General features: G+C 36.3%; 1 protein-coding gene and 1 long non-coding RNA gene across 2 annotated transcripts; one reads left to right on the plus strand and one right to left on the minus strand.

The window, feature by feature from the left end:
• Positions 1–24: 24 nt before the first annotated feature.
• On the plus strand, positions 25–9735 carry LOC121421492 (thymidylate synthase-like). Its single transcript, XM_041616223.1, is given in 9 exon segments — positions 25–142; positions 3007–3276; position 3319; positions 5789–5917; positions 5920–5980; positions 6310–6479; positions 7885–7985; positions 8451–8597; positions 9542–9735. Coding segments are annotated over 8 exon segments (993 nt in total). The 5' UTR covers positions 25–142; positions 3007–3030; the 3' UTR covers positions 9680–9735.
• On the minus strand, positions 8490–8727 carry LOC121421493. The gene is made up of 2 exons (XR_005970981.1): positions 8660–8727; positions 8490–8519 (listed from the first exon to the last, which is right to left on the minus strand). It is a non-coding gene; the product is annotated as an uncharacterized LOC121421493 (long non-coding RNA).
• Positions 9736–17097: the final 7362 nt, after the last annotated feature.

Raw genomic sequence — 17097 nt, forward strand, 5'->3', positions numbered from 1 at the left:
CGGGAAAAAAGGGCGCGCCAATTCCAATTGTAATTAAGAGATATCCCGCCGTACAATGTAAACACAGAATCAGACGGGGAGAAGAGATCAACATAACACCTTAATATTTCTTGGCGTAGACCCATGATTGCACTTTCGAAGGGTAAGTCAATAGTATTTTCAGGCTTGTCTAGATGTTGAACATACATATAGATGTAGTTTTTTCTCCATGAATTGCCAGAGTGCATGCCAAACGCAGTTGCTTTGGCCGTTTTGGGATTTGATCTGAGTCTGAGTTGTGCACTGTGTCTGTGACTGCATGAGTGCGAGTGGGTGACTGAGGTCTGAGCTGAGGCTGTCTGCTGAACCAGTGAATGTCACTTGTGTGTGTGATGAGACTGAGACTTTGCAGGCTCAAGCTCTGTCGGCTGTAGTCTTGAGGACGCAATGATGATGATTTTTTTAGATATGTCTTACATTTCTTCATCATTGACGTCTTGACACTCTCTCCATAATGCCTCAGCGAACGACCAAAACAAAGATTGATTTCCCCCAAAAATCCATCTTTTTAAACAGAAATGACTAGAATTTTGTTAATTTTATTAATTCTTACACCTTCCTACGCCTAATGCGTAGGAAGGTTTTAAATATTACTTTAAAAAATGTAAAAAAATGAAGATTTCTTACCCAACTGATGCCGCGTAGACCTCTCGTTCCACATGTAAACAACGGAAATACAATTATAATAGCGTCGACCCTTGAACCGCTTATGTATGACGTACTTCCGGAAAGCAATGCCGTCTTAACGAACAATTTAGAGATAAAAATCTTATTTAACAAATATCAAAATTATTTCGTGATCATAAATAATTTATATATATTTATATGAATTATTTATGATCACAAAATCAATTTTAATATTTGTTAAATAAGATTTTTTATCTCTAAATTGTTCGTTAAGACGGCATTGCTTTCCGGAAGTACGTCATACATAAGCGGTTCAAGGGTCGACGCTATTGTATTTCCGTTGTTTACATGTGGAACGAGAGGTCTACGCGGCATCAGTTAGGTAAGAAATCTTCATTTTTTTACATTTTTTTAAAGTAATATTTAAAACCTTCCTACGCATTAGGCGTAGGAAGGTGTAAGAATTAATAAAATTAACAAAATTCTAGTCATTTCGGTTTAAAAAGATGGATTTTTGGGGGAAATCCATCTTTGTTTTGGTCGTTCGCTGAAGGCATTATGGAGAGAGTGTCAAGACGTCAATGATGAAGAAATGTAAGACACATCTAAAAAAATCATCATCATTGCGTCCTCAAGACTATGTCGGCTGCCTCATCCACAACCAGATACACGTAGATCTAACGGTAAGTTCACCTCAGAGTCAGAAACGGTGGTGAAATAATAAGTTATGGCAGTCTACTATTTATGATGATTTTCATAGAACTTTTTCTTAATTGTTCTAGGCCTACAGTTCTAGAATAAAAAGAAATGCCACCTTGTTACCAAAGAAAAGGGCCATGGGCTTGTTTGAATCGGCCTTTTTCATCAGTCACATCACATGACATCATCGGGTACGGAAAGGACTTGTCCTGTACTGCTGTAGGTTTTCTGGTCTTTACTTCTGTTCTGCCTGGCCAATTGACGATTATCTAGACAGTCGAAACTTTTGATTTGAACTGTAAAAAATTGGTCTTCCAATACATCATAGTACTTTGAATTATAAAATTTGGAAGATGGAATGGAAGTTGAAACCTGAACCCAAGGTGGAACGGTAGGGCCTATATAGCCCTAGATTCATGGAACATGCAAGAAGGTTGACAGAGTACTACAGAGGCTAGACAGGAATAACCATCGTTTCTGGGGATTTATTCAACAATTTCTGACATTTTACTGTAGGCCTAATCCCCATTCACCGACGGTAAAGTGTCCGTGTTGGCTCACATTTGTTATAACACCAGTACTTTTGTCAATCCAGAGTCCAAACTTTGGGGTTATATCACACATCGAGGTTACACTCTAAGGATATATAAGCTACAAATTAAAAAATATAGAACTATTTAACATAAAAATACTTTAAATGATATAGGCCCTAGATGAAAATGCATGAAAGTCATACTTTACCGACGTTTTGTTGGGTACGACACAGGAAAACAGATCAAATTGGCAGCCAAACTATGCTATGAAATATTTACAAACGAGCGGAGAGGGCGTCAACAATATACAAATGTGATATCGATATTGCATTCCCACCAGCACACCTACAAGGCAATACGATACACTACACGAAGACAAGTGATACTAAATATAATCGCGATATATCGAGACATTACTTAAGTTAATTACGATAATGACGTCATTTAAGATGGCAACTTGCAAGAAAAACCGTCGGGTCAGGTGAAAATGTCTTAGATGACAGATTTCTCAATCATCAAGTGGATTTTTTCAATAAATCCGGTCCAAGGTATGCAATTACTTAAGTTATTTATATTTCCCTGATAATGGAAACCATGAAACTGTAAATTTCGCTCAAAAAAAACAGTTTTAAATCGCAATCTATAACACGCCAGTTCACTATACATTGTCTGTAGCCACAAGCCCCTAAGCTCTTCAGTCTAAGTATGGTGAGTGGAGCCAACGTAGTTCAGCGGAACAACCAAAATAAAGAGACTGAAGCTTTTGGTCTATACAGAGGCGAGCATCAAAACTTGTGAAGGATCTGAGAGTCTTGTATGAAAGGAGACTTTGGAGGAGAGGACATATATTGGTCCACCAAATTATACATGGATTGGTCAACATTTCTCCAGACCATTTCTTCTCCAAGTGTGGTAGTAACTCTACAAGAGGTCACTCCATGAAAATATTGAAATCCCATAGTAAGCAAACTGGATTTGAGAAATAAGTCTTTTATAAAAGTTCAGTTTTAGTACAAAAGTAGGCCCTTATCAATGACTGGAATAGTCTTAAGAATCTAATCCATTCTCCCCCCCCCTTCTTCCCCATTTCAAACTGCATATTTGACAGGAACCGAACCAATCCAAAGGTATAATGTCAGAGATTAAAGTTCCTCTCCAACCTATGGACACCAATCTGGTATCGACGAAAGAGAAGGGCATCATGGCCTCAACGGAGAAGATGGACTGTGAGGGAACGATGCCACCCCCTCAGAGACATGACGAAGAACAGTACCTGGACCTTATCAGGCACATCATGGTCCATGGACAGGTCAAAGGTGATAGAACCGGTACTGGAACTAAGTCCATTTTTGGCGCACAGTCAAGATACAATCTCAGAGTAACTTAATCTTTGTTATGTTGATTGATGTTCTTTGAGCAGGGTGATAGTTTTGACTATTGTCCTGCTCAAAAAGTAATTGGTCTCTGAAACATATATATCGGCTGCTCTTTATTGGAGCAAAAAAGAAAAACCTTTCAATGATCTTCAGAAGTAGTCCACGTACCATTTTTGCTTTAAAACTTTTGTCCTTCACAGGGAAAAAGTAGTCTTGATCTCTTCATGGCAATAATTGTTACTATTCCTTATATGAGCAGTGCTTGTTCTGAACAATCTTTAATACGAGTCAGCACTCACTTCTGTTTTACTTAAGTTTTAATATTTGTGACCTACCCAAAACCACCAATAAGTAGCCAGGTATGGTTCTCTGTAAATAGCCAAAAAAGTTAAATTGGTCTTCAAAAACCAAAAAAAATAAAAAATAGCTTTAATATCTGAAAGAGAAATTCCCTCTTCTTCATACCATGAAAACTTGAAGTCATGAAGTTGAATAAAAGAAAAGATACAAGAGTTTCTTGGACACTAGTTTTTCAGACTGCTTGGAAGTTTCACTGAGATTACACAGTATGCACATCTCTTGCTTGAGTGAACCTCAGACTTCAAACCTTGTTTTCTCCCTATTTTTTTGTAATCGGATGTAAAAGATGAAGTTATAACATTTCAAAGGTAATTTGAAACTTCTCTGAAAACAGATTTGAATAAATCAATTTTAAAATGAATGCTTTTCTTGATATTAGTCAACTAGATGAATGTACAATAAAAAGTTGGGTTGTGTATAGAAACTTGTAGTTAAACGAAGTGGAAATATTCTATTCTTAAAATTGAGAATGAAAATATTTGCTATTGAAAACTGGCGATGATAGGAAAAACTCCCAATCTGACTATAGTAGGAAGTCTAGGTAAATGCCAAAGTAAACATGTATTTGTGTAAGGATGCATTAAGGAGCTCAAACAACACCGTTTTGTCATGAAGGTCAAATAAACTTGAACTGAGGAAGGTGTGAAGATTTCTAAAGCTTTGCCAGTTCCCAAGGAAAAACATGGTCCATTGTTTGTGAAGTGCTCGATTCTATTTGAGGGAGTTTATATCCTCATACGTTGATGTCTCCTGTTCTTTTATTTTACCCTTTTTATTTCTCAAATTATTTTTACTACAATGAATCCCTAAAGGTCAATTCCATCAAAATCGGATGTAAAATAAGAAAGTTATGACATTTTAAAGTTTCTCTTATTTATTTTTCACAAAAAAGTTATATGCAAATGAGAGAGAGTCGCTGATGTCACTCACTATTTCTTGTTTTTTATTGTTTGAATTATACAATATTTCAATTTTTGCAGATTTGAAAATATGCACCCTCATGTTAGAACAAACTTTTTTCAAACAAAGATATTACGCATGTTCAGAAACGATCAAACGAATCAAACTTCACTTGACAACGAAGAGAAAATTTGAATTTTGTATTTTCCATGTAATGAAATACAAAAGAAATAGTGAGTGGATGATATCTCCTCATTTGCATACAGACCATTACATGAAATTACGCAAATAATTTAAAATTTCATAACTTTCTTACTTTACATCCGATTTTGATGAAATATTCAGTGCTATGCTTGTTAATTTTTTTCTTTTTATTCAAATTTACAAAAGGTTGGGGTAGACTTGTCCTTTAATAGATTGAATGAAAAGACCCTTTGGTTGAATTTTGCAGATTTATTTTGTTTGGCGATATGAGAGCGCCTTTAAAAACAAATTTTGAAAACCGACTGTATTCCATTTACCCATCAACATGAAAGCATATAAAAAGGATTGTTAAAGTGAGCTGGAGCTGCTATCATAAATGGATATTCCAAACAAAAGAGGGCTTTGCTTTTTGTGATTTAAAAATGATAACGCAAAAGGATCCTTGCCATCCTAGTCCCGTATGTAAACTGATCATGCTTAAGGGGCCACCGAGTAACAAATTATTATTGATCACATTTAACTTTACGTTTCCATGTTGTTTTTCCATTTCATTATATTGTTTCCTTCTGTCAGTCTCTTATTTTACTTCATTTTGCTCTTTATACAGGATTGCCACTTTTTGGGTGATCTTGTTTTAACATATCAGCCTGTAGTTATAATTTTGTGTACATTTTAGATGGTTTTATGTACTTATATGTTTTATATTATTTGAGGTGGAATTCCTGTGTTTTTAAAGTGTTCATCAGATTTTACTTTTTTCTCCATTTCATGAATGATACATCAGACTCTCTGTATTTCTCTTACGATCACTTTTAGTTCATTATTGATCCCCTCATAATCTCAATTCCTTTTTTTTCTTCCTTTGCTCTTTTCCCAATTTTATCATGTCCAACAAAGCCACCTTTTGGTTTTTCAACATATATTCAGATGTAGTTATTAAAACACATAATTTTAGATGGTTTTTTATACCCCTTGTATTGTTTGAGGTAGAATTTTAAATTGTTTATAAAACCCTTTCTTTTTTACCCAATATTTTTTCCCCTCTTGCAGACCAGTTCCCTCTCCTGACGACAAAGCGAGTGTTTTGGCGCGGAGTGGCTGAGGAGCTCCTGTGGTTTGTGAAAGGTTGTACCAACGCTACGGAACTCAAGGATAAGAACATCCACATCTGGGATGCCAACGCTCAAAGGATTTCCTGGAGAAGAGGGGGCTAGGTCATTATGAAGAAGGTGATTTTACATTGTAAATGTAATCTGATCGTGGAAAACACTTGATTCACGCCTTATTTAGAATTTGCTGGAGCAAATTTAGTCCACCTTTTTATTTTCCAAGGAGCTATTACAGGAGAAAGGAGAATTAATATTAAATGCACAGTCCACCGTTCAATGGGAAATAAAATTTGCATGCAGCACAAAATAGATCAAATATTGAATGCCTTTCAACCAATCAAATGAGTCTTTGTATGAGTCGTATCATCGGTAAAGTGCTTACAGATCATGAATGCATTATATACTATATAAGTACCATGTCTTCATCATCATTAGTTTTATTTAATGCATTGAATAATTTAGGTGATCTTGGTCAGTCTATGGGTTCCAGTGGCGCCATTTTGGTGCCGAGTACAAGGATCGATTCACCGATTACTCGGATAAAGGCGTCGATCAGCTTGCCAATGTTATCAAGACCATCAGAGAGAATCCGGATGATAGGAGGATTATCATGTCTGCTTGGAACCCACCAGGTAATTCATGCTTTTCTATATTTTTTTCATCACTGAAGGAAAATATTAAAGGCTTGTTGTTGAAATGTTCCATGACATTTGCTCTGACCACAGTTTCTCTGCTCTAATACACATTACTACTCATGACCAACTTCAACCCTGGTTTTAACACCTTACCCTACCGTAAACCGAACATAAAACTCTATTGCAACCTTAACCCTAGCCCTACATCTTAGATGAAATTAAGCCAGGAGTAATTGTCCCAGGAGCAAATGTCATGTCACCTAAGGAGGTGGGGGGGGGGGTTAAGAATGCGCTTCTCTGTGATTCATTGAATTGTATTTCTTCAGATGATTAAAATAATAGTAATAACATAAGCAACAATATAACATCAAAAACAAGATCACTCTTGAGTACATCAACAATAATAATATTAATGATTGATGATAAACAATATTAATGATAAGACAAATACATGGGTAAGAGTTACAATAATAATAATGATGATGGTAGCAATGTGATAATTTCGATGATTATGGATAGTAATAATCATGATGAATGAGTCATGTAATAGTGATATTGCTTTTGCTACTCCTATGAACTCTTAATGTGCCATGCACTGTAATCAGCGAGTGCCATTTTTTCAGAGTCTATATTTAAAGAGAAATTCCAGTAGTTGCAGTAAACACTAATTTTATGAGAAAGTCTGTAAAACCAGGCTTAATTGTCAGTATATCATCGAGGATGAAGATCTGGTACAGTTACATAAACTGAACTTTGTGAAATCTTGAAATCTACGCTGAAAAACGTTCACACTGAAGATCACCAACACAGATAGGCACACGTGGGACAGTGTATTATTATTGCTGGAATAAAGACCCGACGGAAGTGACCGAATCCGCGATTATTTTGCTTATTTCTCAGCAATTACACAGTTTCTCCCAGAATCCTTTGGCACATATTTTTTATTCATACAAACAGACACTTGGGTGGTCATTATATTAGATTCTGTAAAAAGTCATTTTGAGATCGTTACCAAAACTGGAATTTATCTTTAATTGTTTTATTTACACAATTCCTGAGACAATATTGTTAAACCTATTGACCAGAAGCTGAACTGAAGAATGGAATCAATCATGCATACAACGCACTCAAAATGCAATAGGCATAACAATAGCTGTGTGACCATTGCACGAAAATGTGTTTGTGGCACTCCAGTGGATGCACAAATATGTGTTCATGGCACTTTAAGGGTTGATGACAATAAAATATTGCAAATACCTGTTGGATTTCTTGATATTGTAATCATACCAGATTTGCGGGACTTTATTAGGAATATAGGACCATGGGAATGATAATTGTAACGAAGAATTCTATAGATACTAATTTTGTGTGCATTTTACCAAATTTTGTTCTGTTTCCCCAGATCTCCCCAAGATGGCGCTACCACCATGCCATGCTTTTGTACAATTTTACGTCTGTAACGGAGAGCTTTCCTGTCAACTGTACCAGAGATCCGGTGACATGGTGAGTACTAGATGGTGGTCTGTGTGCTGTGTGAATATGGACAGCCAATTGCGACATAAATCTCTAACAGTAGATATTCAATGAATCAGCTCATTTGAGTATCTAATCATTCTTAATCGTCTTGGAAGGATAAATACGATAATTGTCTTCACTATTAGAAATTGGGAAAGAGTTGCATGATTCTTAGAAATGTTACAATGTAAACACAATTTTGACATTGAGACAGTGCATTATTATTGCTTAAACAATGGATACGGACATCCTCGCTGGAATGTCATGGTTATTTTGGTAAATTCTCAACTAGCGGTATACAATTTCTTCCAAAATCTGTGACATTTGTGTTTTGTTCATCTATGCTCACACTTTATTGGATTCTATATGAACTGTTTGAAATCACAATTAGCATTAATCTTTCATGGCCTATGTTTAAAAAATAGGAAAAAAATGTTTTTCTTTTATTTCCAGGGTCTTGGAGTGCCCTTCAACATTGCCAGCTATTCCCTCCTCACCTACATGATAGCACACGTGACTAACCTCAAACCAGGAGATTTCGTGCACACACTGGGAGATGCTCATGTGTATCTGAATCACATTGAACCACTGGAAGAACAGGTAAGAGACTGGGGTGCACAACTAGTTTTTTTCTCACATACATGATAGCACACGTGACTAACCTCAAACCAGGAGATTTCGTGCACACACTGGGAGATGCTCATGTGTATCTGAATCACATCGAACCACTGGAAGAACAGGTAAGAGACTGGGGTGCACAACTATCTTTTTTCTAGTAAATGAAGAGCCTTTAATAGGAGAAAATTGTAATTTGTTTACAAATTTTCGGAATTACTCCTATTTGTTTAAGATCGGTATGCTCGATCTAATGAAAATCATAAGTCAGAAAAAAATTGGAACCAGTGGGATTCGAACCTGCCATCTACTGCTATCCAGGCTATTCTGGTTCACGGCTAAGCCACGATGAACTGGAATTCAAATACCTCCGATCCTCTTCTTTCTGACTCATTAGTATCCGAATGCCGTCTGCCGTGGACAGTAGCTAGTAAATGAAGAGGCTTCAATAGCTATTTTTTCATGTACATGATAGCACATGTTTTCCCCACTGCATTTCCTGATTCGTTTTCAGTCAAGAATTGCAATTTTGAGACCAATTTGCAATGAGTGGTTATTGATTTTAAAGTTGGGAAATGCTGATGTAGTAGGTGCTCCAAACATTATTACATGTACAAATCCAAAGCAAATTGTCTTTCTAGCCAAAGTTCATAACCGTGTCATCTCTGAATCTGCTGATCAAAATCAATTGGATTTAGTTTATGTTGCCAGTGGAAATGAATTGATGAAAACTGTAAAATACATTGATACCAATTTTTTTGTGCATTTGATCAGAATCCCCCTAAAGTTTATCCAAGGTGGGGCCATATGCTCTTCCCCCTGAAACAGCAAAACCCCAGGACTTACATGTAAAGTATTAATGCAAGGCTTATAGGCCCTATACAGATACTATTAATATTTTTGTATTTATTTTTGCTCTATCTACACAGTTGAAGCGAACCCCGCGTCCGTTCCCCAAGCTGAACATCAAGCGGAAGGTCACCGACATCGACGACTTCAAGTTCGAAGACTTTGAGATTGAAGGATACAAGCCCTACCCGAAGATCACCATGCAGATGGCTGTGTGAAGGTCACTGACAATGAAGGTCATCTTGAAGGTCATGCTCAATGACAGTCAAAGTCATGGACTATGAAAAGCATGGACCAGGTACCGTCTAGATTATGCATAAGGCTTTCATTGTAGAATTCCACGATGGAATGCATCTAAATTTAATCCATTTCCTTTTGGAAACAGGTGATGCCTGTAACCGATTGCCCACTGAAACCAGCTGATCTGTGTGCAAAAGCTATGGAATTTACGGGTTTCAAGGGGTTTATTCTTCCTTTTTTTTGGGGGGGGGAATGAAGTATGGTAGGCCACACCAAGGGCAACCTCTCCCCTTAACTCTTTGCCCGCCATCGACAGAATCACTCCTATGTCACATTGATTTCAAGGTGCAACCGTAAGATTGGATTTGTGTGGACTATTCTAATTCCGCTCACAGTAGCTTTTGATTGGTTCAGCTGCGAGATTAGTAACACGAACACGCAAGTATGAAGCAATTACTCCAGTTCTGAGAGAATTACATTGGCTCCCTGTCCGTTCCCGGATTGTATTCAAACTTCTAGTTTTTGCACACAACTGTTTTTATAAAATTGCCCCGTCCTATTTACTCGATTTAGTTTCATATTACCAGCCATCCCGAAATCTTAGATCAAGCTCAAAAGCATTATTTGTTGTTCCCTCTGTCTTTACAAAGTCATATGGTGAGCGTGCTTTTACTCATGTCTCTGCTGTCCTCTGGAATGCTTTACCGAATTCAATGAGATATCAAAGTGATTTTATGTACATTCAGGAGATCCCTCAAAACATATCTTTTCAATGCATAAAAAAATAACTTTGAACTAATGGTCCAATCTAAATATCTCGATTACTTTATTCTTATATACCTTTCACTATTTCTTCTTTAAGCGCATAGGGACATGCTATGCTATGTGTGATGCGCTATACAAGAATTGAGCATCATTATTATTATTATTGTAAAGAAAGGCTCTGTGAGTGCACTGTACAGTGCAATCCAGGCATTGCTCTTGTGTATGTGGAGCGTTGTGACCCGGTGGATTAGTCTTCTAACTTTGAAACAGAGGTGTCATGGGTTCGAATCCCAGCCATGGCGTAATTCCCTTCAGCAAGAAATTTATCCACATTGTGCCGCACTCAACCCAGGTGAGGTGAATGGGTACCCGGCAGGATTAATTCCTTGAATGCACTGAGTGCTGAAAGTCAGCTCGAGCTAAAGCTGGGGTAATAATAAACAATGCGCCTCTGAATAGAATTTTTCTAGATAGATGGCGCTATATAAATGCCTATTATTATGTGTATGAACAATAGGTTCTTTGCGTATTGTGAATATAATGTGACTTGAGTCGAACTTGGCAGTCTGCTATGTGTGACTTCAGTCAAACAAAGCGGGCAAAGAGTAGAAACAGTGATTTTCTGTTTTAAAAAAATGTCTTTTTGGTTTCTGAAAATCTGTAATTCCATTTCAACTTATGTACACAGCAGAAACCTGAATTTTGTTTGTGCAAAGGTGAATTCCATGAATTTTAACATGAAAAGTATAAGGACCAAGCATAATTTTTGTTTCATTTACTGGTAAAACGGAAAATCACTGTCCCTAAAAGAGTTTAAAAAATCCTCACAGACTGACAAGCTGTGGTACCTAGGCCTACCTAGGTTCATTATTAATATTGATTCAAAGGTTGATATTGTGGTTTAGAACAAATTTCTGAAGTGAAAAATAACTTTGCACTGCCCACTTACGCAAAACATGATCCTTCATACAGTAGATTTGTATGACTAATTACCAGTAATGGTCAATGCCATCAGTTTTTGAAGTCAGCCTTACAATCAGTCACTATGTGTTGTGTAACACGATCCAGACTTCAACCAGATCTTCTGAAGATATTTATTATGTATATAGATATTTTGTTGTAAACATTATAATGGAAGAGGGCTTTGAAATATTTGAGACTGTTTTCTATTTTTGTTTGATTCATTTTATTTTGTTTAGTTTTGTTATTTTGTTTCCATGACAGCAGTTTTCAAACTGTATGATTCGGTGTGGTGCATAGATTTTGTTTTAAAAGGTCAAGTTCACCTTAGAAAAATTTTAACTTGAGTCAAAAGATAAAAATTGAAACAAACATTAAGCTGATAATTTCATCAAGATTGGATGTAAAATAAGAAAGTTGTGACATTTTTAATCTTTTGCTTATTTAAAAAAAAAAAAACTGTTATTTGCACAACTCAGTTGTATTCCCATGAGAGAGTTGATGATGTCCCTCACTATTTCCTTTGTTTTTTATTGTTTTAATTATAAAATATTTTAATTTTTCGCAGATATGACATTGACAACTTGACTGTGTGGTCCAGTGGTTAGAGCATTGGACTCATAATTGCAAGGTTGTGAGTTCGAATCCCAACTCTGCCATTGTCTCCACTTGTCAGCCGCTATGACTGATTAACCTAGACGTAAAACGTTTCATAGGTAATTGGTTATATGCCAGCTTGGCGTTTACCAGCAAAAAAATGCTGTCCTGCTGAGTTCCTACGGGAGTTACCACAAACAGAAACAGAATCACACACACACACAAATATCCACATGTTCAGGGAGGAATACAATGAGGATAAAATTGAAATATTTCATGTAAAAAAAAAATAATAAATGTCGATCATTAGTCCCCTCATTTGCATACTGGCCAGGATGTGCACATAACTGTTGTGAAATTAAGAGAAATTATGTCTTTTACATCTAATTTTGTCAATTTCTCAGTGATATACTTGTTTCAATTTTGCCTCTTTTTGGGTAAAAAAAAAGCAGAGGAAATGGTAAATACTCTCGCTTAAATCTTTGCTTGGGTTGTCAGTTGGGCAACCAGTATTGTATACTATGATAAGTTGCCCAACTGGCAACCAAAGAGAAAACATTTTTTTTAATTTTTTTTCGCCAGCCGGGAAATCTATAATATTCTACTAGTGTATTAAGGGATGCCTGGCTGCCAACCAAGAAGAAAAGTTAGTAAAGTCCTTTAACATTTTGGTTAAATGATGTTTGTCCAAGATAGTTTTTCTAAGCTCACACATTTGGTCGCATTATGAATGCGGACGTTTGTCTATGCATTACTTACATCATTAATCATTGGAATGTACTATGAATTTATTACCAATGAGTGCGTACATTTATTTTACATCTAGAGCTTTTGATACAAATATGAATTGAATGTAAATCATTAAAATAGCAAATAAACATATAGTTTTATTTTGGTGTGTGTGTGTAATTTTGAAATTTTTGGAAAAACTGCAATTTTTGTCTCACCTGCGAAGCAGAGTGAGACTATAGGCGCCGCTTTTCCGACGGCGGCGGCGGCGGCGGCGTCAACATCAAATCTTAACCTGAGGTTAAGTTTTTGAAATGACATCATAACTTAGAAAGTATATGGACCTAGTTCATGAAACTTGGCCATAAGGTTAATCAAGTATTACTGAACATCCTATTAAAGTTTCATGTCACATGACCAAGGTCAAAGGTCATTTAGGGTCAATGAACTTAGACCATGTTGGAGGAATCAACATTGAAATCTTAACCTGAGGTTAAGTTTTTGAAATGTCATCATAACTTAGAAAATATATGGACCTAGTTCATGAAACTTGGACATAAGATTAATCAAGTATCACTGAACATCCTGCATGAGTTTCACGTCACATGACCAAGGTCAAAGGTCATTTAGGGTCAATGAACTTTGGCCGAATTGGGGATATCTGTTGAATTCCCATCATAACTTTGAAAGTTTATGGATCTGATTCATGAAACTTGGACATAATAGTAATCAAGCATCACTGAATATTTTGTACAAGTTTCAGGTCTCATGATTAAGGTCAAAGGTCATTTAGGGTCAATGAACTTTGGCCAAATCGGGGGTATCTGTTGAATTACCATCATAACTTTGAAAGTTTATTAGTCTAGTTCATTAAACTTGGACATATGAGTAATCAAATATCACTGAACATCCTGTGCGCGTTTCAGGTCACATGACCAAGGTCAAAGGTCAATGAACTTTGGCCGAAGTGGGTGTATCAGTTGAATTACCATCAAAACTTTGACAGTTTATGGATCTGATTCATGAAACTTGTACATAAGAGTAATCAAGTATCACTGAACATCCTGTGCGAGTTTCAGGTCACATGATCAAGGTCAAAGGTCATGTAAGGTCAATGAACTTTGGCCATGTTGGGGTTTTTTTGTTGAATAACCATCATATCTCTGTAAGTTTATTGGTCTAGTTCATAAAAAGTGGACATAAGAGTAACCATGTATCACTGAACATCTTGTGCGAGTTAGAGTAGTATTCAAAGTCAGCACTGCTGCTATATTGAACCGCGTGATGCAGGTGAGACGGCCAGAGGCATTCCACTTGTTTATTGCATATATCACTTTCACTTTATTAAATAAATGTTTGCTTTCATATTTAGGTGGAGGTCAAGTCCACCCCAAGCAAACAAAGAGAAAATCAAGCATGATACCCAAAAAAATTGATTTATGATATGAAAGTTGTATTCTGAAGTTTTTGTTTATTTTTGTGGAAACGCTTATTTGCAAATGATGTCACTCACAATCCCTTTGTATTATTTTTATGAGTTATTTATTCCTCCTACTTGTAAAAATAAGACAATAAGAACCCTCTTGGTTGAACAACAAAGGCTATAAGCCAATGGCAATTTCGCATGTTCAAATATTCATGGAGGATTAACATATTAAAAGTTCACATAATATCAAATAAAATACAAAAGAATAGTGAGTGATGTCATCAGTTCCCTCATTTAGATAGCGATCAGAATATGCATATTTGCGTTTTCTCAAATCAAGCAAAATTTTATGAATTTTCAATATGCAGCTTGTTTTATTTTGATGTTTTTGTCAAAATGAACTGGGTGGTAGACTTCTAGTAAATATTTACAAGGTCAGATCGAGTCCCTCCCCTCCCCCCCCCCCTGGCATTTTTTTTTATAGGATAATACAACCCAATAATACAACTAAATTCAGAGAAGCAGAAAAAATGAACCAAATTTTACAAACTTTCACGTCTATAAATTTTTAGAAGTTAAATCAGCAATCACTCGACATATGCAGATTTATGTAGCTTGCTGTCATTTTGATGCAGTGAAGGGATAAATCTAAATTGTTTCAATACACTTAGTGACAAAAAAATGTTTATGCCCCCCCCCCAAAAAAAAAAAGGTTGCACTTAGTAATTCCGAAAGTTCGCAATTCCGAAGGTTCGATGTTCCGAAGGTTCGTTTATCCGAAAACGAAATAAGGTTCGTTGTTCCGAAGGTTCATTAGTCCGAAAACGAATTTACGTTTTCGGCCTAACGCACCTTCGGAATTACGAACCTCATTTGGTTTTCGGACTAACGAGCCTTCGGAATTGCGAAACTCGTTTCATTTTCGGACTAACGAACCTTCAGAATAACGAGCCTTCAGAATATCGGAACCTTCGGAATAACGAAGCTTCGGAATCACGAATGTATGCGAAACAAAAAAGATTATTCAAAATAATGTATATTTTTTCGTGACCCAAGGACAAATCTTCCTTTCGATATATGAGACTTATGTCTTTCTACTTGTCAAAATGTAATACTCAAGTTGCCATTTATTATTTTTATCATTTTTGAATCGTTATTCATAACGTTCGTATCGCTTGTCCGAGTTAGTTTTCTCCTTTTTATGTTTCCCCTCTTCCACATATAGTTTTCGTTACTAAGTTCACTCTGACCGAAGTTACGCCAATTTTAGTGCATGCTCCAAAATAGTTTTCATGTTCAGCTCAAATTCAAATTCTGCATGTATCCAAAATTCATAACTTCAAATAAAAGACGGGACACGTGGTAGATTTAAACCAATCATTTGATTAGGATCTATATCATTTATTTTAGATAAATTATTCAGTAATATAAGCCAGTTAGTCGCAAGGTGATTGATAAAATAATTAGTCACAAACATCACGGTAAACCAAACTTTAAGTTAATTTGATAGCCAATCAGTCACACAGAAATAAAAAAAAATTACACTCGATAAGATTTTGTGTGCAATATTAATGTACGTTTATTTTGACTTATACTTATCAGGACTATTTACAATAATGAGGGTGTTAATTATGCCATCAACACTTTGTTCAGTCATTTAACCTTTTCATGAAATAAACTGCAACATTATTTTTCCAATGAAATGTATATCTCGGAGGCCACCCTATGACCATTCTCAAAGCCCCCAAATGAAAAAAGAGATGAAATCCGTCTATTTGTATAAATTCCAAAAGGCAGCCAAAATTAATTAATTTGACCAAAAGTTTGAATTCCCAATAGCTTATTTGAATCATTTAGAGTTCCCAAGTCGAGCATTTCTCTAAATGAGGTATCATTCAATACCGGGGGGGGGGGGGTGCACTTCTATTGACGAGCTAGTGGATACCATGCGCAACCATGGGGTTTCGAAAAGCACCCTAAAAAGTATTTTCCATATTCTGGAAATGCACCCTTTAACGGGCCCTAAGCAAATATTGGCGTGTGAAACCCTACCCTAAACAAGCATTGAAAACAAAACGATACCGCGCCTTGGCAAGTATTTCCTGAATTTAACCCCATAACAAATACAGAGATTTTAATTGTGTATTTCATGGACGTCGGTTTTACCTTTAGCTACATGTACATCATTAGGTTTAGTCGGGGATTAGAACGGCCCCACTTCCCACACCTCGCGCAATCGGACTCTAAACACGTAGTGTTGTCTGGTTGGGCAAAAAGTACATCTTTTATAAAAAAAAAAACCTAGTTTTTTTTTTTATGCCCTCGCAAGTTTGACCCGGCTAAACACGTAACTTTTTTAACGAAATAGATACCTTTTTTTCATTATTTTAGTGTTTTTGACACCCTTATTACGTTACGTACGTAACGAGCCCTATCTTGTAAAAGACCTCCTTTTTAATGTTTTTTGTATCCACTCGTCAATGTAAGTGCCCCCCCCCCCCTTTAATTCAATAGAGTTCCCATTTGATCATATGAGTTGCACATTGCATAAAAAAGACCATTTTTGGTTTCATGCAAAAAAAAACGTTATTGTGTATTGAAAGACCTTTAATACTTTTTTTGCAAGAGATAAAAAAATGTAGTATTGGTTACATACAAATGTTTATATTCAAACGCAAAGACCTTATTGTAAATGTATATCTATTATCTCGCATTTCTTTGTGTCAAACGACCGCACTACAAGTTCCAAATGGGGGAGGGGGGGGGGCGTCATTATAAAAAAAATCAAGATAGCCACATAGGTGAAATACTTTTGCGTAGGACTTTAAACCCGGGGGGGGGGGGGCACTCGACCAAAAAAATGGTGGGGGTGTGCCGCGGCCGGGCGAGACAAAAAACGGGGGCCTTGGAGCGGCCTTG

The sequence above is a fragment of the Lytechinus variegatus genome, chromosome 9, assembly GCF_018143015.1.
Source record: "Lytechinus variegatus isolate NC3 chromosome 9, Lvar_3.0, whole genome shotgun sequence".
Lineage (NCBI taxonomy): Eukaryota > Metazoa > Echinodermata > Echinoidea > Temnopleuroida > Toxopneustidae > Lytechinus > Lytechinus variegatus.